Here is a 23,774-nt window from a genome sequence, read left to right as displayed (position 1 = left end):
ACTTTTTTTTAATGTTTACATTAACGTGTACATATTAAAATGTATATTTAGCAGTCATGTCAGGTGTGTTAATGATTCTGAAACTTGGATTCTTGTCTTAGTAAGGAATGGTTTTGTTTCAAATGCAGCTGTTACTTGCTGTTTAGGAATTGAGCTTTGGTGGGCTAAAATGCCTTCTGAACTGTAGTGCATAACTTAGTGCCTGTAGCCAGTAGTGATATTGTATGTGCTTCTCTCTGAAGTCAGAAATTTAATATAATAAAAATATCTTGCTGAAACATAATACAATTTTTCTCTCTATTTAAGACCAAAATCTTAAGTTGGAGCACTGTAACACAATCTCTGCAGCGTACCAGCCTGGAGCACTGCTGATTTTTTTTTTGTTTCTCATTTCTTTCCCTAAACAAAGAGTCTCCACTTGGAAAAAATAAATCCTTTATAGAATCAAAAATATCTTTTGGTAGCTAGGAGAAAGATATAAGTACTTAAGGTAATGCTTTAATGGGAATCATCTGCTTAAGGTCTGAGGAATGATCTCCAGTGCTGCAGCATGTGCTGCTGCCTCCAGATGTGGGCAGGCAGCAGGGCTGGGCTGCCTCAGCTGCTTATTGGCAATTCAAAGAAGAAGGTCTAACTGTCTCTCCTTCCTTTCTTCACCCTCTCACTTCTAGTGATGAGCTCTGGCCACAGGGTGAGTAATGAATTCACTCCACTGGCTTCCCTTTTTCACCTTTACCTTTTTCTGCCAGAGGTGATTTTTCTGTAATTTTGCTGAGCTGAGTCAGCTTGCCTTCGTGAGAGCTGGTTCAGCTGTAGTGAGTGGCCAGTTGGAGATGACAGGGAAGTTTTCCTGCTGATGGTGAGATGATGTCTTGGCTGGTGGTATATTCCACCTGGAAATCTCTAGAGTCTAGGAGTGCACTCTGCAGACAGTGCTGGGCTCCTCTGTGACACTTCAACCAGAATCAAGCCAGCTCTGTTGCAGAACTGTGTGAGCCAATATACACTGCCCCTTAGGGAAAATCTCCTGTTTCTCTTTAAATCATTCACTGTTATACAAGGCTGAATGACAATATTGCTTTTTGAGGTCTGGTTACATGTTTTGAGTGAACATATACCAAATGAAATGCAGGATCAAGCTAAGGGGTAGTTGGCAGTTTTCTGTGATTTTATCATAATTAAAGCAATATAGCAATCACAGATCCAGGGCTAAAATCATGCTCCAGTTCATGATTGGGATCAAAATATTTATTTGTAGCTGATATATTTATTTATTAGTTTCTTTGTTGCGCAGTGTGCTAGAATTTTTACATCTGTTACCAGAAAAAACATAGGCCAGTGTTTGAGTTGAGTGTGATTGTTTTTTATATTGTATATCATAGAATCATAGAATGGCCTGGGTTGGAAGGGGCCTTGAAGGTCATCCAGTTTCATCTCCCTTACCATGGGCAGGGACTCCTTCCACTATCCCAGGTTGCTCAGAGCTCCATCTAACGTGGCTTTAAACACTTCCAGGGATGGGGCAGCCACAGCTCCTCTAGGGCAGCCTGTGCCAGGGCCTCCCCACTCACACAGCAAGGAATTTCCCCCTAAATCTGATATAAAGCTACTCTTTCTTGTTGTGAAGCCTTCCCCCTTGTTCTGTCACTGCACTGTAAAAGTCACTCTCCACTCTTGCAGGCTCCTTTCAGGCACTGGAAGGCCACAGTTAGGTGAGGCCAAAGCCTTCTCCTCTCCAGGCTGAACAATCCCAGCTCTCTCAGCCTGTCCTGGTATGAGAGGTGCTCCATCCCTCTAACCTTGGTGCTCCATCCCTCTAACCTTGATGCTCTGCTCTGGGCTCACTGCTGCAGGTCCTGTCCCTGCTGGGCTGGGAGCTTGGGGCTGGGTGCAGAGCTCCAGCTGGGATCTCCCAGAGCAGAGCAGAGAGAGGGGCAGGATCCCCTCTAACCTTGGTGCTCTGCTCTGGGCTCACTGCAGCAGGTCCTGTCCCTGCTGTGCTGGGAGCTTGGGGCTGGGTGCAGAGCTCCAGCTGGGATCTCCCCTGAGCAGAGCAGAGCAGAGCAGAGAGAGGGACAGGATCCCCTCCCCAGCTGCTCTCATGCTGCTTTGGGTGCAGCCCAGGCTGGGATTGGCTTTCTGGGCTCCAGCTGCACACTGCTGGGCCATGTCCAGCCTCTCACCCACCAGCACCCCAAGTCCTTCTCCCCAGGGCTGCTCTGGATCTGCTCATCCCCAGGCTGGACTGGTACCAGGGGCTGCCCTGGCCCAGGTGCAGCAACAGCACTTGGCCTTGTTAAACCACAGGAGATTTCCATGGGCCACTTCTTGAGCTTGTCCAGGTCCCTTTGGAGGGCAGCCCATCCTTCAGGAGGGTCACCTGCACCACTGAAGGATGGGATGTTCAAGACTGGCTGTCACTGTTAGGTGTGACATGACACATACACGTGATCAGGGTCCAAGAAGAAAAAGTTTTTATTCTGCGTGTTCTCCAGCTTATATACTCTTAACAAAGCATGATGATAAAATCATTAAATAAATCACTATATTCATTGGTGCAAAACAATTAGCATTAATATGATTGGCAGGAGTTTTACAGAAATTTAATAAGGCACATATACACATCTACTTAGGCACGTAGTCTCACTTACAAAAATTTCATGTATCCTTTCTAATCTGTTTCTATGCTGACGGCCTTGTCTTCTTCCTTGCTATGGATACACTCAAAAATCATCAATTGTTTTTTCTTCTATTAACTCAGCTGTGCTTGCAGGCCTGCTGTCAAGCCCCTCCATAACTGGCTGTGCAGTAGAACTGTGTGGTATGTTACAGCTCTAATGGTGTCATGGGTGTCAGAGCACAGGGCAGCACCACTGGGGTTCCTTGTGCTTAGGGCAGCCCATGGTGACCCTTTACAGGGCCAGCACTTGCTGCCTGTGCTTCTGGCTTCCTTTTCACTGCAGGTACAACAAACCTGGCTCTGTGCTGTTTTTCCAATGTCTCTCTATCCCCAGTGCCCCCTTCTTTCACAGAAAGCATTGCTCCTGTACTTTGCTTTTCCATAACAGATGATGCCTGGTTTTGGTCTTGCTCCGGCTCTTCTGTTGCGTTTCTGTGCCAAAATATTTTTTCTTCCTTTAAGAGGCTTTCAGGTAAACCTGTAAACTGGGCTTTGCAGCCCAGTTCTTAGTGTACTTCTTAGTGTACTTTAGGGCAATTTTTGGTGGACTGGAAAGAATCATGGAAGATGCATATGCTGGATCAGCAGCTTTACCTGTTGCTGATGGAAGAAAGTAGTTAAGGGCAGAACGTGCAGTTAATGGTGCCAGTCTGAGATTACAGCTTGGTTGTTGCAAGTGGACAAAAAGGATTGTATTTCAGCACATAATGGTACTTTATTTTAGAACTATCACAGTATCATAAATAGCTTGCTAACATACACAAACACCTCAGTGCTTAGCTTTCAGTGGCTAACCATGTGTCAACAAAAGCTTTAGAAATAAATTTAAACAATAGCCTTGTGCTGAGAGAATGAATCTTCATAAGTGTTTGGAAGCAGTGTTTTGGAGACTTGAGGACATTCTTTTTCAAAAACTAAGGTTTCAAAGATAAAACAACCAAATAACTTGAATGTATCTAATCAGATGGAGTTTGGAGAAGTTCAGGCCAAAGCTGAATTGGGTTTGATGTATCAACACATTGTGAAAAGTGCACAAAATAAGATTTCTGCAGCACGTTTCTGTTGAACACTGTTGGACAGCTACACATCCTGGATGCAGCACCTTTGTGCAGGCTGTGGCTGCTGCCAGCCTGTGGTATCCTGCATGAGCAGGAATGAGTGAGTAGATCAGATAGGCAGTAATAACATCAGTTTTGGTTAGGCTTGTTATTAATCACTGACTGCGTTGTTTGTTGTTGTAATTGTGATTCTGACCAAAGCAGAAAATTGCAGTTGCTTTAACAGATTAGATTTTGCATTTAATTTGGCATGTGGCCTCTTTAAACATAATGCTAGCCATTAAGATATGTGTGAATAGGAAAGAGAGTGCTGCCTTTCAAAGAGCACACTCTGTCTTGGAACCTCACAGCAAATGCTCTCCTTTGAATTTCTTCATTTACATTGCTCGGTACATTTATTTGAAAACTTGAGTATATGTACAAACAAATGAAGCAAAATCTTCAGAATTAATTTTATTGGGCTAAAGTTAATCCATGAAAGCTTGACTTCTGACACAACAAAAGATGATGGAGCTGGTGGAAAGCTCACTGCAGCAATGAGGAGAAAGATTTTGTTTCCTTCTTGTTCCCAATCCTCCTCCTGGTCATGTGCTTCCACTCCTTCCAAGGTGCCACCACTGCACTTGTGTTGCCTCAAATCACCCAGTGCAGAGAAAACTGTCTATGTTTTCACTGGGTGATTTATGAAAGGATCTAGTAAGGACCAGAACTGGTAAGTGGAAGAAATGTGCAATATGTAGGAAAAAAAAAAACCAAACCTGAATAAAACCTTTGATCTTGAACAAACTCATATATATTATATGGAATGTTTTATTTTAACTCTTACTGGAAGATATTTTCCTTTGTATATCAGTGCTGGGTGTTTAATATGAAATGTTGGATGTTTATGTATTCAATACTTGCTGATCTTTAGAGAAATTAAACTGAAGCTTGAACTCTACTGAGCAATCAGAGGTGTTTCTTGCTTCTGAAATGAAGTAGGCACTGCTTCAGAAGTTAAAACAACACCATTTCAAAACTTATGTTTAACTGCACCACTTTCTAGATTTGAAATATTTTTTTCAGATGCTTTGAAGTCTGTCTGCTCCCTTTAGAGTGTGAGGCTTCCAGAATGCAGGCAGCAAGACGCCTGCATCTGATGGCCCCTGCTGCTTCAGTGCTTCAGTAGTCTGGGTGCTATGGAAAAGCACCTGGTCTTACCAACCATACCATGAGAGAAAGTGTTACCTACTCCATTTAAAAGGAGTCAAAAGGGTTGTCAGAGTTTTTTTCATTTTTTAATCATAGGCTAAATGAGCATTTTCTCTTTTGCCATGATTAATTTATATAAGGGGAGTGAAAGATGGAATTGTTGTTCCAAGACACTTAATGAAGCATCTATCATCACCTGTATTTCCAACACCAGTTCAGTTGACTGGTTAAAAAGCTTCATTGGGTGTTCAAATATAGGAGATTTGGGTAGTCTGTGGGGAGCTCAGCTCCTCTTGTATGGTTGGAAGAAAAAGCACAGCTCTGACTATTTTTTTCCAGAGGATAAATCAAGAGTGGCTTAATTCAATGAAATTCACTGTCTTCATATTTGCTTCATATTTTCTCCTGCCTCTCTGAGGAAGTCCACACATACTGCCTCGTGTGCCTCCACTTCAGATTGATTGCCATTACCACATGAGGAACTCCTGCTTCCTGCCTTGCTTTTCTATGCCTGTTCTGCTCCTCACTGGGGGGATCCTACTTATTTCACTACCCCTGGGAAAGTGGTATTTTTTGGTCATACCACTGTGTTAAATCTGCTCACCAAAGGCCTGACAAAAGTCAAGGAAGATGGAAGGGTTAACACCTGGTTAAGTCTGGAGGAGTTCATCTTCAGTGTCTGCAGTTCATGAACTTCAAATGCTCAGCTAAGCTGGGGCAGGGAAGCTGGAAGATTTTGTCCAGAGTAGAAATTGCCAATGTTAAAGAAAAGCAACCACAGCCCTTTTCCTCTACCAATAAGTGCTATATGGCATGAAGATTCATCTAACAGTAAAATGGTTTGGGTTGGAAGGGAACTGCAAAGGTCATCTAATTCCAACCCCTGCCGTGGGCAGGAACACCTTCATGGATGGAGCCCCATCCAGCCTGGCCTTGAATCTTTCCAGGGATGGATCCTAAACTTCTCTGGGCAACCCGTGTCAGTGTTTCACCACCCTCATGGTAAAAAAACCCCTTCCTTATATGTAGTCTAAATTTTTTTCAGTTTAAAACCATTACCACTTATCCTGTCACAACAGGCCCTGCTAATAAGCTTGTCTCCATTTTCCTCTAAGCCCCCTTTAAGTGCTTTCAGAAGAGTTATTACCAAGCCAAAAGAAATCAAAAGGGTTGCCAGAGGTTATTTTTCATTTTTTAATCATAGGCTAAATTAGCATTTTCTCTTTTGTCTTGCTTAATTTATATAAACATTTATTTGAAAATTGTTTTACAAAATAATATAGAGACTAGCAGAGCTTAAAATATTGCTACCCATCACCCAAAATATGACAGCACCTGAAATCAAGGTTAGAATTAAATATAGCCAGTGACAAGTGCATTCAAGATGTTCTGACAGATGAGTAGAGGGAAATATGTTCATAAGATTAAGTAATTGTTTATACAGTTCAGAAATGACTGGAAATAGTCAAAAAGACCTAAATAAAGAGCAGGTTATTTGAGAAGATCTGCTTAAGATTTTTGAGAGGAAAACACACGCAAGTTCTTTATTGTGGAAATGATAAATTTGTAGTGACAGGAATTAATTGAAAGATGTTTACAGTATGGAAAGACCATGCTTGAAGTGTTTGAAAATGGCTTTTAATTTTCCTTCCTGTTCTCTGTAACACATGGAACAAGCAAGGGTAGCAGCAGTAAAACTTCTGTTGGCAGGAGAGACTATGGATAGAGAAGTTTGGTTTGTTGCTTGTTTTTGGGGTTTTTTATTCCTTTGATGGTTTATTTAAAGCTAGAAATAATGTTGATAAGCTGCAGGTAATAAATTAATCTTATTCAGAGTTGATAATCTGAGGAATGATTAGGAATTTTGCTATGCTTTTCAAATTTCAAATATAACTTTTAAGGGCAGATCAGACTGAAGCATTCCAGTTAACAGAAGTGAGCATCATTATAACAATAGAATACTCTGAACTGGGTTTGGCAACAGCATTGTGGTAAAGAATTTGGCAGAGCATTATACTTTTTATTACCTGAAGTGATCAGTTATCTCCTTTTTTGCTCCAATCCCAGTTCAGCTGCAGCCAATAAAAACCTTGACAGGACCAGAATCAAATGCTTCAGAGCTCACATTTTCACCAGCTGTGGTGAGGAAGTGCACTTCCAGGTGGAACTTTGGTTTTGCTCTTCCAATGAATTCACAAAGGCCCCAACACCCCCCTGACCTATAAATGCATAATTGATAGATCACATAGTAGGCTTTCTTATTGCAGCAGTGAGCAGGTTCAGTGATTTATTTTTCAACAGACACATCCCTTTCCTGACCCTTGTTATTTGCCCTAATTATTAAACTGTCCTGTTTTGTAAAAAGTTGCGTGCTGTAATCTTCTGTGATGCTGAAAAGGCTTTTCTGGAAAATTGTTCAAGGCAATGGCTAACAGCACTTACAGTGACACGTTTAAACCAGAATATTTGTGTTTACCAGTGTTTTGTTTAGACAGTTCTGTTCTCAACAGATCTCTGTTAAATCACTTAAAATCCACTGTCTTTCCTAAAGGTCCTGGAAAGAAACACCAAAATCAAAACACTGATAGTTTGCATCTCTATACAAGTTAACTTGCTGTTGCTTTGCTCCTCAAAAATCTTCCTCCTCCTCTTCCTACTTAATCACAAAATGCTTTGGATTGGAAGGGACCTTAAAGATCATCCAGTTCCAGACACTCTGCCATGGGCAGGGACACCTTCCACAGGACCAGGTTGCTCCAAGTCCCATCCAACCTGGCCTGGAACATTTCCAGGCATCCAGGGGCAGCCACAGCTTCTTCACAGGGCAGCCTGTGCATCACCACCCTCACAGTCAAGAACTTTTTCCCAATATCCAATCTAACCTGCTCTCTGTCAGGGTAATTTTCTGCTTTATGCATTCTAATAGCAACTCCATTTCCTAAATAAGCTACGTGTAAAATTTGCAAGTGTGGCAAAATAAATGAATTTGAATTTTAATCTAAATTCATAACTCCCCATAGTCTGTCCTTGTTGATTTTTCCCTCTGTTAACCCTGTTAAATCATGAGTTCTAAAGAGAGATGAGATACAAGGTAAGAGTGGGCCAGGAGTCAGTGCATGAAAGAAGGAAAACAAACTCAACCCAAACAAGTGCCATTCCAAGGAGTTCTGTCCCTCTACAAGGAAAGGTAAGTTTACACTGTATTCAACTAAATTTTAAACTTTGCTCCTTCTTTGCAAAAGGCAGGGTGTGGCTTCCAAATTATTGTGCCATGTGCAACCAGTGTTTGAATGTCAGTCCCTGCACGTTCTCAGGGTCTAAGGTGCAGACTCCTTGAGTCAATTTGAGTGTTTTACTCTTGTGAAAGGGCACTTTACTGCCCAAAGCACTACATCATCAATGTTTAACAGTTTTAAAGTTAAAGTTTTTTTTATTAATTATGAAGGACAAGATTTTTGCTTGTATTGCATGGAATCAGCTGCAAATAATTTGTAGGAATGGTAGAAAAATCAAATTTCCAGTGATTGAATGGGATTCTGTAAAATTTCTGTAGTGTATTGAAAATTTGGGTTTGCCAGATGTGTGTAGTAGCATTAAAGAATCTCTGAATGGTCACAAGCCCTGTGAAATCCCTTTCCTTTGCAGTGCTCCTGTCAGTTCCATCACTTAGTAGTTTTTGAGTCCCAGGAAAAATCTAGGTAAAAGTGTGCCCTAGAGCTCAAAATGCACATTAAAAAAATTGAAAAACTGTTAGCTAAATGAAAGGGAAATGTGGGAGAATGTTTTTGCAAGCTTGCAAATGATTGCATAGCTTGTTGTAACCTTGTATTTTGCTTATTAATAGTGACCCCACACAATTAATTCATTTCAGTCTTACAGAACTTCAAAAAGCTTTCATAAGTAGGGCAAAAGTGAATTGAAACATCCCAACATGGGGATTCCCCCCCCTCAAAAAAAAGAAGCTGGAGAGAGATTTGTGACTCACCAAAAGCCAAATTCAAAGGTGAAGTTTTGTGAACAGGAACACCAATGGCACTGCTACCAGCTGCATTGTATTTGTTTTTCAAAGAGCAAGACTTCATTGTGTAGCACTCTCAGTGTATCCCCTTTACATTCCCAGATTTGAAGTGTTTCCATCACTACAAAGACATTTACAGATTGAAAAGCTCAGACCAATTTTCTGCATCTCGCTCCACAACACTGTAGCTTCCAGTATGTTAAAAAATGAGAGATTCAGTGGAATATTTCATATTCATTTCAACCCTTAATCCTTTAACTTATAAAGTGGATTGTAGGCACCAAATTGAAACAGAATTTGCTGTTGTCAGCATTGTCTCAATGAGGGGGGAAAAAAGGGGTAGGTTTGTTTCATCTCAAAAAGTTCTTTAAATTGTTTGTGTCTTAACTGTACAGCCACTGTCAAACAATGGAACAGCCTGACATGTTTCCTGTGAGACCCTCTGCTCTGCCTTCCTGTGCTGAGGAGGGGACACAAGTGATGGGCAGCAATTTGCTCAGCAAGATCTATAGGCTGCATAATGCTGGGGGTTAATATTTTAATAAGATGTAAAATTCATGGTAGCTGCAGCTGCAGATACAGAAACTGTCTTGACACAGTGAACCAATAACTCCCAGGAGTCCTTGACTCTTGATTTTTGATCTAATATGATTCTTTCTACTTAAAGGTATAATTTTGTCATCCCTGTAGTCCAAGGCATTCAAGTGGTTCTAGAGGGTAAGTTGGGCTTTGATTTGAAAGTTAAATGTCTCTCTCTACATTTCAGCTTTTAAATTATGAAAGAAACATCAGCTGTGAAACCTGGATAGCTTTTTAAAGAGGGTCAAATCTCTGGCTTTTTGCTCAACAACCCCTGGCCTACAGTATTCCATTTCCTCTCTTTGACCTGGTATTTACTGTTCAACATGAAAACATTGATGCAAGTGTACTTTACCTGCATCGGTAGTGTGCCACATAATGAATGCTTCCTTTTGATGCAAAATTGTGATCATGAAAATACAACAAATTGAAGTCGTGTGACCAGCAATGTCTAAACCAAACCAGTGTGTGTGTGTGTGTGTGTATATATATATATGTATATATTTGACAGATCAAGCCATGAAATAATTTTTGCACTCAAGTCTATTACAAGAATGAATAGAAAATTCACCCAGCAAAGTGAATACGTCAAACAACAAAGTAGACTTTTTATGGTGGTTTAAAATATTAAGTCACAAAAAATAGCTAGTGTCAATATGAGCAATTAAAATACTGGTCTTTCTGAAGAAGATGAAACTATTAATGAAACATCAATAGTTTGATGGGATGGCTCATATGGAAGAAGGCAGCAGTACAAAATTTGCTCTTTCTGCATTCTCTCCTCTTGGCACGGTGCCTTTGTGCAAAGAACAGTCCTGCAGCCTTTGTGCCAGGTGACCTCTTTTCCCAAACGGGAACTTCACTCCTTCCTCGTTGTCCAGATCTTCCACATTTCTGTAAATCATCTTGCAATATGCAAGGTAAGCAGGCACTTTTTTCAAAAGCATGTTATGTTCCAGCAATCCCCCTGAGCCCAGCGGGAGGTTTGTGCCTAGGGGCCAGGGAGGGACATGGACTTTCTAAAGAGCCGAGGATGCCTGGGGGGCCCTGGGTAAGGGGGTGGGGGCACGCCGGGCTGGCCACCGGAGGTCACCGCCTGCTCGTAGGTGGGCAGCTCCGAGTCCTCAGCTCCCACGGGAAGGGGGTTCATGGAGAACTCCTCATGCCTCCTGAAGATGTTGGCTGAATTCCTTCTTCTGCTCCTCACATAACCCAAGTACCTAAACAAAGGTAACAGCAGGTAAGTGGAATGTTCTGCTTTAAAGGGAAGCAAGAAGATGAAGTATTGTATTTGTGGGATGCCCCGATGAAGGAAGGAAGGATGAATCTGACTCTGTGTTCTCAGAAGCCTATTTTATTATTTTATGACACTATATTAAAGATTACTATAGTATAGTAAAGAATATTATAGTAAAGAATACAGGAAAGATACTTACAGAATGCTAAAAAGATATTAATGAAAACTCATGACTCTTTCCAGAGTCTTGACACAGCTTGGCCCCAATTGGCCACTGAGTAAAAACAATTCACACCAGAAACCAACCTCCAAACACATTCCAAAGGAGCAAAACACAGGAGAAGCAAATGAGATAAGAATTGTTTTCTTTTTCTCTGAGGCTTCTCAGCTTCCCAGGAGAAAAATCCTGGGCAAAGGGATTTTTCAGAGAATGTGAACACCACAATTAAGTCTTAAGCATAAAATAAACAAAACCCCAAACAACTCCAAAAAAAACCCACAAGAGAAAAACCTGCAGTGTTCACAAAGACCAGAAGCCAAATACTCTCTCCAAACCACAGGGTAAGAATAGCTCAGTGATGTAAAATTTATAGGGAAGAGGAAGTACAGAATCCTTTTATATTCCTTTCAAGATTAGGACAAAGGAGCATTCAGGAGTAGAGACCTGGTAAAAAAGCATTTCCTCCAAACTGCGTCATCATCTACTACCACAACTACTTCACATCTGAGGTAGAGCACATGCCATGAGAGCATACAGCTTACTTGAAAGCACCAACAGAACATGTTTGACTTCCCATTGCAGGCCCCCACCTACTAAAATTATTCCATCATTTTAGTAAGACTATTTTGAAACCAAGAACACACACACAATTAAAAAAAAAAAAAAAAGGCAAACCCAAAGGTTTGGGTGTGCAATATTGTTTTATGTTTTTGTGGTATTAACTACTGTTGGTGCTCACTTAACTTTGCTTCTAGGCAAGTAAGAACTAGAACTTCCACTGGATTTTCTGAGAATACAATAGTTAGAGCAACCCACAGTGATTTTTAAATGCCACTCTTAAGCAAGAGTTTGTTTTGTGTGTGTTTGGGCATTTTAAGCAGTGAAATTCCTTACCCTGGTGGTTGCCTTGATTTGCATCTGCTCTTGCAGCAGTAGAAGATAATCAATGCAATTATAACCACAAGCACTCCAGCAGCAACCAGGCTGATGAGCAGTCCTGTGACATTAATCTTCTGTAGTTCCTCATCACCTGGAGAGAAAACATTGGTGATTTTCATTGTGTTCTTTCCATCTACCCAGCCTGCAGTGTACACTGTAAAGTATAACTTTTGCACTGCTATTAGGCTGCTCCTTCCACAAATGTAAATCTGTGCAGCACAACCCAAGAGAATCATTCACAGTCAACTCAAAAGGGAATTGACGCCCCCTTTTCTCTACATGAAACTGTGGAGATGCCTGACTTCCAAAGCCTTACAAATATTCCTTCATGTACTTGTGACCTTGATCAGGTCCAACTGACCATTTTTTTTTTTAAGCACCTGGCATCAGACTACTCTGAGCCTAAATCAGGCTGTTATATATTACTATCAAAAAAAAAAACGGGGGAGAAAAAACAAAACCAAACCACAGCAGCAGCCACAGAATCACTGCAAACTTTATCAATTGTGTAATGAAGGAATGGTCAAGGAAATTATTGTTTTTACCTACACACCTATAATGGATCCCACTTTAAGCCACTTCAGTTTTATCCTATCAGAAAATTAAATCTATTTGTACAGTTCACAGTGATCTTCAGTAAAAAGATAATTTCTGATTTCCTTAACTGATTGTGTGATCTATTAAGAATGTACTACTACAACAACCAGAAAATATTGCAATATAATAAAAAAGTAAAAAGATGACTCACCTATTTTTATTTTAGGGCCTTTAGTTGAATAGTCTTTCCAAAAATCCGTCTATAAAACACAAAAAGAATCAGATTTATATGAGATACATAAGTTACAGGCCTATTGACTTATATTTAATATGGTACCTTGGGCAGAATTTAACAGTGGCATAAACAGAAATAACTCCTGCTGAGGGATTGGTATTTACTCATCCCATGGTATTTTTCTTCTACAACTTTGCATTAAAATTTCTCAGATCCCAGTTGTTAAAAGAAAAAAAGTGTATTTAACTGTACAATGTCACCTCATATTTCTGCCAGATTACAACAGAAATTAGGGTATATTCTGATACCAAAAAAATGCTTACAATTATTTTTTTGCAAATCCCTACAAAACAGTATTTGAGGCAAAGTTAAATTCTTAAAATCCCAACATTTGAATTCATATCAGCTAGGAAAAATAGTGGGATCCTTTTAAGAGGAAAAACTTCATTGTTTTATGTGTTGACTTATAATTTTCACTTTTGCTACCAAGAAAAAGTCTCCAGCAAGATTTCAATTTAGCAATTTGACTTTTTCTTAGGAAATTGTTAGCAATGGCAAGCCAACACTTCCACCTTTAGAACAGGGGTGTATTCCTCACTCTTTCTGCAGAGCACACCTAGAATCACCAAGAGATTCTTGCTGCTTGTGCAACAACCAGCCTTCAGCACTCCTCACATTTACTGAGCTGAAACATTTCTCATTGTTTCTTTTTATATTTATATATATATCTATATATATTTATATACCAGGTTTCTTCTTAACTACGTGGTGGGGAGTTAGAATTTGGTGCTACAGGAATACTCAGCAGTAGCTGAACTGCAGCTTTGCTCCACACTGGCCTCTTACAAAACACTTCTGAGCATGACACAAGGATGCAATCAGCCAATTAATACATTAATAATGAATAATGTGAAACATTTAAACTGGATGCTGAGAAGTTACTAAAAAAACCCAGAAGTCTGAAAAATATAGGAATAGCCACAAGTGGGACTTCAGAAGCTTCATTTCTATTTGTTTGCAGAATTAAAGTCCACATGGAAAGTCTTTAAGACAATATTCATATATTAAGGCATTACTCATATATTAAGACATTTTTCAACATATTCAAGTGCATTCACTGTGTATCTAAAGCAAGAACCCCAGGAAACTGGGATATCTGCTTTTAGAACAAAATAAGCAGTCATCTCTTAGTTAGAGGAGTTACAGTATTTGTGTACAATAATTTGAGTACAAAAATACAGTTATTTAGCCAATAACAATCAAATTCAATTTGAACTGCTACCGTTATATCAGGGTCTTCAAAAATTTCTCTTGCTTCTTCATAATTGCAGAGCTCTTCATAGCATTCCCTTTCCAGGTTATCAGCTGTGAATGCTTCAAAATCAAATCTGTTGTTCAGAAGATGTCGTCCAATGAATAAATTGGCCTCCCTTGCAGATGTGAACACTAATGAAAAAAGAAATCAAGTTGATTTAAAACAAGTTAGGAAGGCTAAATTTGGTATTTTTAAAGAATGGTGAAGATTTTAAAGGAGCATATTGGGATAATTTCTTTCCCTAGCATCTCTCAGCTACATACCAGGGAAAGAAATATCAAGGTCTCCTCCTAAAATGTCTTCTTCACTACTATATTTTCTAATTATCTAACATAAAAAAAAAAGTATTTGCCTTTCTCATAGGCCATCTCAGCTATTCCTTATCCTGGCCAAGAGAATTTGACAGTCATGAGAACTGTTGGTCAAGTTTTGGTGTGACCCCTGGTGGGATGTGAGCATCACTTTTTATTGGAGCTCTTAAGAACAAAGTAGTTGTCACATAAAGCAGAATTCAGTCAGATGCAAAGTAAGCAAGACCCTGACCTAGTGGGGGAAGGAGACAAGGGTGGGGGAAGGAAAAAACCAAATATACATCTATCAATATGCTGGTATCTGTGAGTTCCAAATTTTATTTACAGAATTTAGTTTTTAAATCACATCAGCAGACTCCTAGTCATTCTATAATTGTTCTCTTTTCACAATTGTGGCACCAAACTTTATGTAAAGGTGCCTTATTACTAAGTTTATTTGTTTTAAATTTGTCCATGAAATGAATTTTACTGACAACATGTATTTCTGAAGACTTCTGAAAAGAAGAAATTCTCTTCTTCTGTGTTCCATGAGGCCTCATGGAGTAAGTGGTGAGGTGAGATTCCAGAACAGTGAGTGAAATTATAGAAGGCTTTGGAATACAGGAATGTATTTCCTCACTAGGCATTTTCCATAGTCAAGTTTTAGCTTGCTCTTGCTACAGTTTCTTATTAAAAAAAAATTAGGACAAAACCAAATTTCTAGTGAAAGCCTAATCTATGTTCATGAAATTCAGGTTGAGCAAAATGACAAGAGGATTACTTTTGCTAGCGTAATGCAGAAACAGCATTGTTACACACCAAGCAGGATGGCTGAAAAAGGAGATGAGATTCAGGATAAAGTTATTCAGCTACAAATTAGCTTTGTGTTCTTGTTAGCCTGTTTGGCAAGATTATCACATCACTCTGGAATTTCCACTGTTAGATCTTGCAGTGCTATCTCACAACACTTTGCTCTCTGAGAACTGGGAAAACTGCAGCATAACTTATACTGGTTGTTTATGTCTTTAATATGATAGAATATTTAAGGAATATGACAGCATATATTTGTATAATTTGCACACTGTTACATTGAAGCAGCTACACATGTGCACATGCATTTATTTTTGTTATTCAAAAGCAATTGAAAGAAAATCTAAGCTCAAAATATTTATACTATACCTAAAGAGCAACCAGAGAAAATGATTTAACAAAAAGAAAAGAAAACAAAACAAACAAAACCCCAAACAAACAAAAACAAATGCCAAAACCAAAATCAAATCTCCCTCAAACCCACAAGTGGAAAGGGAAAATAATTACATGGGAAAAAATATTATCAATATTCTTGGTTCAGTGCAAATTACAAAAGTAAGTTCAGTCTTCTGAAGCAGAGCTCTTCAGTTTTGCTCAGTAGGGTTTCACTCTTTACCATGCAAGTAGTATTAGCTGTCCTTTGAATTAACTTAGAGAACTCATGCATTTTGTTTAAAATGGAATGCATAATCAAACTGCCTGGGGCCTAGAACCCTCAATTCCTAGGGATACATGGCCCACTTTTTCTTCATCCATTTATCTGCACTTTTTTCACTTTATCACATATCTCCATCTCCAACTTACTTGCTACCTGCTGATGAAAACAGTGTTTGAAGAATGAAACAGATGGATTTGAATTGAGCCCTGAATGTGAGGGACCTGGATGCAGTTCTGCAGTCCTTGGTTTGAGAGAAAATGATCCACACAGTTTTAGGATGCCCAGCATTTAATTAAAAATGCAACCACACAATACTCTCAGTGAAGCAGCTCTGCTGGGTAAAAGGAGTGGTCTGGGCCTATTGTGAGGAGAGAGGTCTCACAGGAGCTCCCAGGGAAGAGGCAGCCTGGTGTTTCATGCCCAGAGCAAGATGGATTTTAACAAATCATCTGTCACAAGCATTTTTCTGCTATCCATGGTTTCTGCTCCTCATGCTGCCCTGAAGGAGCCTCCTGCTCCATGTGATGACTTTTTAAAATCTGTCTTAAGGTTTCAGCACTCCTTGTCCACTGAGAAGACTGGACAGCTAAGCTAGAAATTTATTTTTTGAAGCCCTTAAAACACTAGCCCATCAAATGCTAGTGTTTAAGTCTCTCAGGGGAATTTATTTGCTTTTATATCAGCTCCTTCCTACTTCTCTCCCTCCACAGGGAAGAACTGCAAAAGCAGCACTATGCTTATCTTTCCAGGTGTTGTAAGGGGGCCTGGCATTGAGAGCAAATATCAATTTCAAAAAACAACCAAATAAACCCTTTCAAATAAAAAAAACAACTGTGATGTGCTCAAATAGTGCCAAAACAATACTGTCTTAACACAGGTTTCAAACTTTTTGAATTTTGATGTTACTTAAAGGATTCTGGTTGTATCAACCACAATAATCCCAGAGGGCTGGAAAAACTTCAGTTGTCCCAATCTGCACTTACTACAAAATCTGATGGATACTTGATATTAACATCAAAGTCAATTATTGCTCATCTCAGCAAGAGGTATTAAAATAATCTGAAATGAAGCATAAAGCAGCCTAATTTTGTCATAAAGTAAAACAAACAAACAAACAAACAACCCCCCCACAAAAACAAAACCACAAAAAAAAAACCAAAAGAGAAACAACAACAACCAAAACAACAGTAACCAAGCAATTAAAGAAGCCAGCAAAGCAAAGTTAGAAACAATTTTGGAAGGCACAAAGCCAGGATAAACTAAGTTACCATCTTTCCATTCCGGTTGCTTCAAGTTATTTAATCTCTCAGGGCAGTGAGGAAACGCGAGCACCGTCACATGCAGTTGAGACAGCACCACCAAAACTGCGATCATGGCCGGGATCTGTCAGATAGAAACTAACGTGAGTTAACCAGGAACGATAGCGCAATCAATCCTCGGAAGTGTCAGCGAGGAACCCTGAGTGAATGCTGACTCTGAAGTCATCCAGCGCAAGCACCTACACGCACTCTGGGCTAATGGGTCCCTGGAGGAGACACCGACCCGAACTGGTCCTGCCTGTCTCTTGCGGAGCTCCCGTTGTGTAACACCCGCACATGTCACCGCTCTCGCCGCCCCCTGCTCTCCTCGCCCGGCCCAAGAGAGCGGCGGCCCCGGTGGCCGGGGAATGGACGGGGAAAAAGCCCCGCAAGGTGCCCCAGGTGGGCTCTGAAACCGCAGAGCCTTTGCTGCCGGGGGAGGTAACAAAATCTCCCCGACGGGAACAGGTACAAAGCCCGTTTTGTCACAGGCGTGAAATAAACCCGTGCCTCTGCACGGAGCCACCCGACACAGGTAAAAGCACCCCCACCCGAGGCGGGGACGTGCCACAGCCACTGGGGACCCGGCCCGAGCAGAGCGCTCTGCCAGCCCCGGGACGAGCGGGACAAAGTCCCGGGGAGCGCCCGGCACAGAAGGAGCAGCCAGCGCTGCCCTACCTGTCCCAGCGGGACAGCCTTTCCCTGGGCTGTGCGGATGAGGAGCTGGGACAGCCTTTCCCTGGGCTGTGCGGATCAGGAGCTGGGACAGCCTTTCCTGGGCTGTGCGGATCAGGAGCTGGGACAGCCTTTCCCAGGCTCTGCGGATCAGGAGCTGGGACAGCCTTTCCCTGGGCTATGCGGATGAGGAGCTGGGACAGCCTTTCCCTGGGCTGTGCGGATGAGGAGCTGGGACAGCCTTTCCCTGGGCTGTGCGGATCAGGAGCTGGGACAGCCTTTCCAGGCTCTGCGGATCAGGAGCTGGGACAGCCTTTCCCGGGCTGTGCGGATCAGGAGCTGGGACAGCCTTTCCCTGGGCTGTGCGGATCAGGAGCTGGGACAGCCTTTCCCTGGGCTGTGCGGATCAGGAGCTGGGACAGCCTTTCCCTGGGCTGTGCGGATCAGGAGCTGGGACAGCCTTTCCCTGGGCTGTGCGGATCAGGTGCGGATCAGCCTCTTCCTAGCTGTGTGGATCAGCCTTTCCCTGGGCTGTGCGGATCAGGAGCTGGGACAGCCTTTCCCTGGGCTGTGCGGATCGGGTGCGGATCAGCCTCTTCCTGGCTCGGTGGATCAGCCTTTCCCTGTGTGGACCAGGTGCGGATCAGCCTCTTCCTGGAAGGGCGCGGCGCAGTCACGGGGCCGCACCGGGGCCGCCCCCGCCCGCGCTGCCCGAGCCCCGGCAGGGGCCGCCCCGGGGCGGGGCAGAAACGCCCGTGGAGCGTGGGTAAAGAGGAGTCACGGGAAGTGCCGGGACTGCTACAGAAGTTTTCTCTCGGGCAGTGTCTTGGGCTTTGTTTCCAGACACCTGCCTGACCTCGCAGCCCCCGCCCGGATGCCGGAGTAGTCAGCAGGCGCTTTCTGCTCCTACAAACCCCTTCTTCTGCTAAGCCTGGCTTTTTGCGCCCTGGGTTACCGGCGGTGCAGAGAAGCTGGCGGGGGTTTTGCTCTCCGAAGGAAGGCGCCGATGGCACGGCGGTTGTAGCTGAGCCAGAGCGGGGCCAGGGTGTGCGTCCCCCGCCGGGCGCGGCAGCGAGGTGCTGCTGCTGCTCCGCGGTTAAGCAAGCTTTTACTTATCAGCAATTATTTAGCCATCAGAGAGCCTTGTCTCCACCAAACTCTCCGAGCCAGGCAGCTGGAAGGACCAGCAGTAGCTTTACATATGTGAAAACAATGTTTTTTTTTATTTTCCCCTTTGTTTTGTTTTTGGTTTGTTTGTGCGTTTTATTGTTTGGGTTATTTTTTTTTTTTTTGTTTGGTTTGGGTCAGTGCCGGTAAACCCTAACTTTACAGGCTAGAAAGGGGCAGAAGTGGCTCCCCGAAATGCATGAAGCTGGTTTGCACCAGCACACACCTATTCAGGAGCTCCCATCGTTCTCCTTCCCGGAGCAGAGGCCAGGCTGAGCACGTAGATTTGTGACTCTTTTGGCTTCTCCGAAGGACGAGATAGAAGCTTCACACGTGCTGTAAGGATTTGTTTAATCCTGCGTGCTGGGAACATGAACTATGTGAAAAATTTTGGGATAGGCTGGGTTGGGTTAAAAGCTGTACACCAAAGAAGCTCTGAGCGTTATGATTTTGCTACCAGGAAATCCAGGGGCTGACAGTGATTTGTGTCTGTGCTTGTGCGTCTCCAGTAGTGACTTTGGATTGTATTCTTTATTTAAGTGCTGGAGTGACTTGTATATACAGAAACAGGAAAGAGTAGAGCGGGAGGGTATTGGATAACACTGGTGGAAGTGATCAGAAACTCCTTGGAGAAAAACAGAAACTTCTGAAGTGTGAAATAAGGGGAACTGTTTGGAGGAATGATGACTGTAGTTAAATATTTACTTTATGACATCAACACGCTGCCGTTTAGAGGTATTTGATGAACATGTAACTAGAGTCATGGGATGAATCTAGTGCTTTTTAGCTGGTGGAGCTCTCAACAAAAATTTTCTCTATTCTTATTGTGTAGGTGCTTATAACATTGGAGAACTAAGATAATAATATTTTAGAAGAAAAAAGTATAGATTGTTTATTATCTAGATAATACTAAGGAGATACAAATACTTAGCTGCTACTTGTTGGAAGGCAGGAGAAACTAGCATTACTTTGTAAAGGGCCTTACAGCTTGGTCCCATGTCCCTCTACTCAAGCCTCATGCTGAGTTCCTACCTGAGTGTCTCAGAGAGGGTGGTGCCAGCTGTGAAATAGCTGCTGACACCTCCAGTGCAAGGGCATGAATGTACAAGGGCTCCGTGGTGCACTGAAGTGTAAGTAAAACACCTGCATGCCAATGTGGGAACTTGTTTTGTGTGGTAACAACTGCTTTGTGTGAGGAAACTCTGCTGTAGAAGTAGCAGGTAATCTCCATTGTGTAATGCCAGCCTTGTCTATCACTGTTAATAGAGGGGGGAAAAGATTTTTGGACTTGCTCATGTATGCCTTCTGGGGAGTGGATGTGAATCCATCCCCTGGCCCTGCCTCTGTCAGAGGAGAAGGCTCCAGGTGTGGGCTGAGACTGATGGATCAGCCCCATCCAGACTCTCTGCTGGATCTCAGCCCTGCTCTGAAGGTGGAGGAGCAATGCAGCAGCAGAACTCTGCTGGGAGAGGCCCTCGGAGCTTAAACACTCACCAGTGGTTGCCCAAATGCTTCTGACTGTGCAGCTTTTAGCAAAACAATTTATGTCTTCTGTCTGTGTGTGCATGGGTGCTTGTGGAAGTTTTTGAAAACCAGCATAGCTTATTTATTATTGAGATGTAACAACAAAAAAAAGAGAAGTTGTTATACATTGGGAAAAATAGGACAGTGCAGTCTTTTGCTTTGGAGGAGAGTGTAACTTTCTCCTGTGTGTCCCTCTGAGCTCAGACTGAGTTTCCTGCTCTGTGATTTTGGCAGTGAATCCTCCCTCAGGGTGTCTGTACAGGTAAATGCATGTGGGAAATCTAGTAATGACTAGAAGTGTGCCTGAGCTCTGGTTTGTTATGAGATCACAGAAAAGGTAATGGCAAGTAAAAGAGGGTGCTGAGGTTTAATAGAATATTTTCCATGTATATGCAGTTTTTAGCATGGCAGAGCAGTAAGTACCTTTTGCATGCAACTTTGCTACTTGTGAAGTATTTTTCAGGTAAAATAGTTTTGATTAGCAAGCTGTGTAATGAAGATGCTCAGAAGGCTGGAACCATCAATTAAGATATTACTTTCATCAACCTTTCCAGATAAACACTGTATAATAGATACATAATTAAAAATATTTGGAGAGGTAGAAAATAGGAAATTAATTTAAATCACTTGCTTTTAACATTGGGTAAATATACAATCAATGTTTCTATAAATATCTTTAAATTATTTGCCATACTAGCTACTACACCTATTTATCTGTATTTTAGAACTTCACTTGTTGCTGTGATGGTTGGTAAAATATTGTTGGAGGAATTAAATATGGTGCTGCTGAACTGAACCAGGACTGTGTATCCCTTATGAAAGGAAGATGGTACCAATCTCTGTTTATGCACTGATCATTTGATTTTGAATATACTGATTTTTTGCTGCAAATACATAGTGGTGTATTCATTTTTATTATTCAGGTATTCATTTCAGTATAGCAAAGAACAATATGCTTTACTGATTTTTTGATAAGGAGGAATTTGGATGTAAATATATCCTATCATAATTTAAGTAATAAATTTCTTACTGTTCAGTCTCTCATGCAGTATTTATCAGTTGATCTGATAATGAAATAACAGAAATGTGTAATTAAAAATACAAATCCTCATATCAAGGATATGTGGTGTTGTGTGTATCTGGTCTGTTCTTTCCAATGGTTTCTTTAATATCCTGAATCACATGGTATAGATTTGTCCTTTACACAAAACTATTGTAAATTCTTATTTTTGTGAACTAAATTTCTGTCTGGCCAGCTTGATTTAGGAGTAATGGGTTTTTGCTAGAGATAATTGAATATAACAGATTTTAATTATAGATTTTATACAGTTAACATCAAAGGGCTTTGACTGTCATATTTAGGAATAAACATGTCAACAAGCAAGTGAGCCATATCAGTATCTTGGAGAAATCTGGTATCCCATTCCAACAGTACATGCAGGAGGGAAGGGTTTTCCTAGATCAGGCCATATTTGAAAAAGTTTATTTTTTTGGGTACTCACTGGTATCCTTTGCAACTTCCTCTAGAAATGCCTGGTTTTTCAGTTAAATTGGTTGGTCTAATAAAAGATATAATAAGTTTTTATATATATATACACACACACTTGTGATGTATACATTATTATATATAATTTATTATATCTAATAGACTATAATACATATTTTATTACATATTAAAGATAATATCTTATATAAATAAGATATAAAACAGTTATGAACTATATAGAAAAGATATAATAAGTTATATATATATGGTCTTCAATAAATCTATCATCAAGTAAATATTTACTTGGAACCAACATAACATCATTTAAAAAGTAATAGTAGTATTTTAAATAAGCCTCAAATTCAGATACACAAATAATTTCATTTTTAGCTAAGGCTATGGCTTCATCCCCACAAGACATGATGGAATCTTTTAAGTGTTCATCATGAGATTCTTTATAATTAAAAATTGAATTTAGCTGATTAACTTCTGTTGAAGTTGTTGCTTTCCTCATTCAGAGGACTGCCAGTGATTCTTCCAATTGAAAAAGTAAATTCTGGCACAAATATCCTATGGCAGTGTAGGGGGAAAAGCAACAAACATGGGAAAAAATAAGGGTTTAGTAGCAAAATAACTAGGATTTTAGGGGCAGGTATATGTCAATGTCAGTTGTTAAGTTTCAGAATGAAACTTAAGTTTCTGGCATAGTTTTTCAAAAATATTTTAGGAAAGCCTACACTTAATTTAAATATTTGGTTATTATCCACTAGGCTGTGAGATAATTTGTATTGGTCAGAAATAATCATAGACTTGTAATAACACAAATAACAAAAGTACTGATACATTCAATTAATAAAGTTGGCTACTGTCATAATACTCTAACCTTTATGGGAAAGTTATTCAACTAAAAATGCTTACAGGGGGTCAGGAAAAACCTTTCAGGGCTTAGCTTCACATACCTTTGCATTTATTTGAGAGGGAATAGAAATGTCACCAGTGCTGAAGGGGACACAAATCCTCATTCTGATTTCAGTAACGGGCCCAGTGCTGGCAGCTCTCATTGCAGGCACTGAGAATGCTGCTGCTCTAACAGGATTCAAGTTCTACATGGTCACTTGCTCAGAATTTTTTTAGATGCAGCAAGTTTAATAAGACCAAACTTCTTTTTTTTTTTTCTTTTTTTTTTTTTTTTGCCATGGGAAAGACTATTAGGTTGTGAGACTTCTACATAGATGTCCTGATGTGAGCATTCTACAAAATGGTTGCTGGAAAACTGTCACCATGAGCTGGTTCCTTTGAAACCATGTGCTCCCAAATATATGGGAGCATGCAAATATAGAGTAAATACAAATATAGGGTAAAAAAATCATGTCAAAACTTTCTAGCAGCAGGATGAAAATCTGCTTCTGGCTTTTCTTGGTACAGTTTTGTTGTGTTTTGGTGAGCTACTTTTTGATTAGTGAAGAGAGCCCAGTTGGGTTTGGTATTTAAGGTCACTGGGCAGGGACAGAAGCTCTTGGCCTCATTGATAAGAGGAGGAGGTAAAGGAGCTGGAGCCAGGCTCTCTGCCCAGTGACAGGACCAGAGGCAGCTGGTACAAACTAAAACACAGGAGGCTCCTTTTCAAGGTAAGGAAACTCTTTTTTTTCTTTTTTCAACTGGGTGTTGGAACCCTGGTTACTGAGAATTTCAGAGTTCCTGTGCTGGCAGGCACTGACCCCCAAGAGAGCACTGCATTTGACCCGAGGCCGTGGAGAAGGATTCCAAAATGGAATGATGGAGCTGGGATTGTGGGTGTGGAGTTTGAATAGAAGTGTGTAATATCACAGGGTGGAAAACTTAGAGATTAACGTTTTA

General features: G+C 41.0%; 2 protein-coding genes across 2 annotated transcripts in view; one reads left to right on the top strand and one right to left on the bottom strand.

The window, feature by feature from the left end:
• The window catches only part of CCDC73 (coiled-coil domain containing 73), a 95,784-nt gene that overhangs the window by 1,658 nt on the left and 70,352 nt on the right, over window positions 1-23,774 (top strand). The gene's annotated exons all lie outside the window — the stretch shown is intronic.
• On the bottom strand, window positions 6,225-18,018 carry PRRG4 (proline rich and Gla domain 4). Its single transcript, XM_050974903.1, has 7 exons — window positions 17,945-18,018; window positions 17,744-17,798; window positions 17,036-17,150; window positions 13,977-14,140; window positions 12,671-12,719; window positions 11,878-12,013; window positions 6,225-10,746 (listed from the first exon to the last, which is right to left on the bottom strand). Exons 3-7 carry the CDS (start codon window positions 17,139-17,141, stop codon window positions 10,518-10,520), a joined length of 684 nt encoding a protein of 227 aa, XP_050830860.1. The 5' UTR covers window positions 17,142-17,150; window positions 17,744-17,798; window positions 17,945-18,018; the 3' UTR covers window positions 6,225-10,517.

Source organism: Serinus canaria, chromosome 5 (assembly GCF_022539315.1).
Source record: "Serinus canaria isolate serCan28SL12 chromosome 5, serCan2020, whole genome shotgun sequence".
NCBI classification, from domain to species: Eukaryota; Metazoa; Chordata; class Aves; order Passeriformes; family Fringillidae; genus Serinus; species Serinus canaria.
Note: the sequence above shows the minus strand (reverse complement) of the source record. Positions and strands in the feature narration are given on the sequence as shown.